Below are 1409 nucleotides of genomic sequence, written 5' to 3'. Positions count from 1 at the left end.
GCCATCCCCAACTGACAGGAGAGGCTTGACGCTGCAGAGTCCCGCCTCAAGCCCGGGTCGTTTCCCTCCAAAGCAGCATCCCTGACCTGCCCCGGACACAGGGCTGGCACAGGCAAGGCTGTATGCTGCAGCTCGGGGATGGCCGCTCCTACCCCAGTGCTCTGCGTGCCCAGCGCCATGTCCTCCCCTCTCTGCCTGCGTCGAGGAATACCTACAGAGGTGGCGATGCGGGGGGAGGCACGGAGGCTCCGCGGCCGCCCTCCGGTTGGGCCAGTACTCCGGAGTAACCAAAAGCTGCCACAATGGCCACATCACAGCTCAAGAGGCCACACCATGCGCCCTGGATCTCCAAGGCGTCACCTCACAAAGTGGCGGGAACCGCAGGTAGGTGAAGCGAAGGACCTCACGACTGGAGATTATCTTGGAATATCCACATAGACCGTGCAAAGGGAAGACAAGGGAGCGCTCACCACGGAGAGAAGGCCATGTGCCTCCAAAAGCAGAGCTGGCCGTGAAGCAGCAGGAGCCAGGGGGACAGGAGGCCTCTAGACTCCAGAAGCTGGAAGAGGCAGGAACAGACTCTGCCTCCTGATAGACCAGCCCCACCACACGCAGCCTCAGCTCTGCAAGACTCAGCTCAGACTCCTGGCTTCCAAGCACGGAAGAACAAACTCGCACTGTGTTAAACCTGGTGTGTGAGCATCCTCGGCAGCCCAGGAGCTCACGGCCAGCAGCGCCTGCAGTCGCCCGGCTCACCCAGTCTCATTGTTCACGCTTCAGCAATGTGAGGCCCACTGCAGTCTGAAAACAGGCGAGCACAGTACCGGAAGGTATTTTGAAGAGATAGAGTGCTTCCACATAACTTTTACTACAGTACCTGGTTATAACTTCTGTTTTTAACTATTAATCTTTTACTGTGTCTAACTTATAAACGAAGCTTTATCACAGGTACGCATGTGTAGCAAAAAGCCTTATAGGCACAGGGTTCCATGGTTCCCAAGGTCCTGGCATCTGTGGTCTTGCAACACGTGCCCTGTGGGTACGGACGACTGCACACCAGGAAAGGAACCTGCTCTGAGGGCGCTGCCAGGGGCCGTGACCCGACTCACCTGCTGAGCGCTGAACTCGGGCATCATCACGCAGGTGGCGCCCACCCAGAGTGGGCAGAGCAGCGCATTGACCACACCATGGACGTGGTGCAGCGGGAGCACGTGGAGGATCACGTCGTCTTTGGTCCATGCCCACTTGTGGACCAGCCCAGTCACCTGCAGGGGATGAAGAGTGCAGCTGAGAGCAGGAGCGAGACTATGGCCCGCAGCAGCACACAGACCCGGGCTCAGGGACGGGAGCTCTGGGTCCCCCAGCTGAGGAAGGGGGAGGCTGTGGCCCGTGGCAGCAGCACACAGACC

General features: G+C 59.3%; 1 protein-coding gene across 4 annotated transcripts in view; it reads right to left on the bottom strand.

Moving 5' to 3' along the window:
• ACSF3 (acyl-CoA synthetase family member 3) overlaps window positions 1–1409 on the bottom strand; it is a 63533-nt gene that overhangs the window by 52642 nt on the left and 9482 nt on the right. For all 4 annotated transcript variants that reach the window (XM_017513924.2, XM_037733252.1, XM_017513925.2 and 1 more), the window contains one exon: window positions 1110–1265. In XM_017513924.2, coding sequence (XP_017369413.1) covers window positions 1110–1265 — 156 coding nt within the window. The remainder of the gene's footprint in view (window positions 1–1109; window positions 1266–1409) is intronic.

This window comes from Cebus imitator, unplaced genomic scaffold, assembly GCF_001604975.1.
Source record: "Cebus imitator isolate Cc_AM_T3 unplaced genomic scaffold, Cebus_imitator-1.0 Scaffold509, whole genome shotgun sequence".
NCBI lineage: Eukaryota > Metazoa > Chordata > Mammalia > Primates > Cebidae > Cebus > Cebus imitator.
The sequence above is the reverse complement of the archived record's forward strand: the minus strand, read 5'-3'. Positions and strand labels throughout refer to the sequence as shown.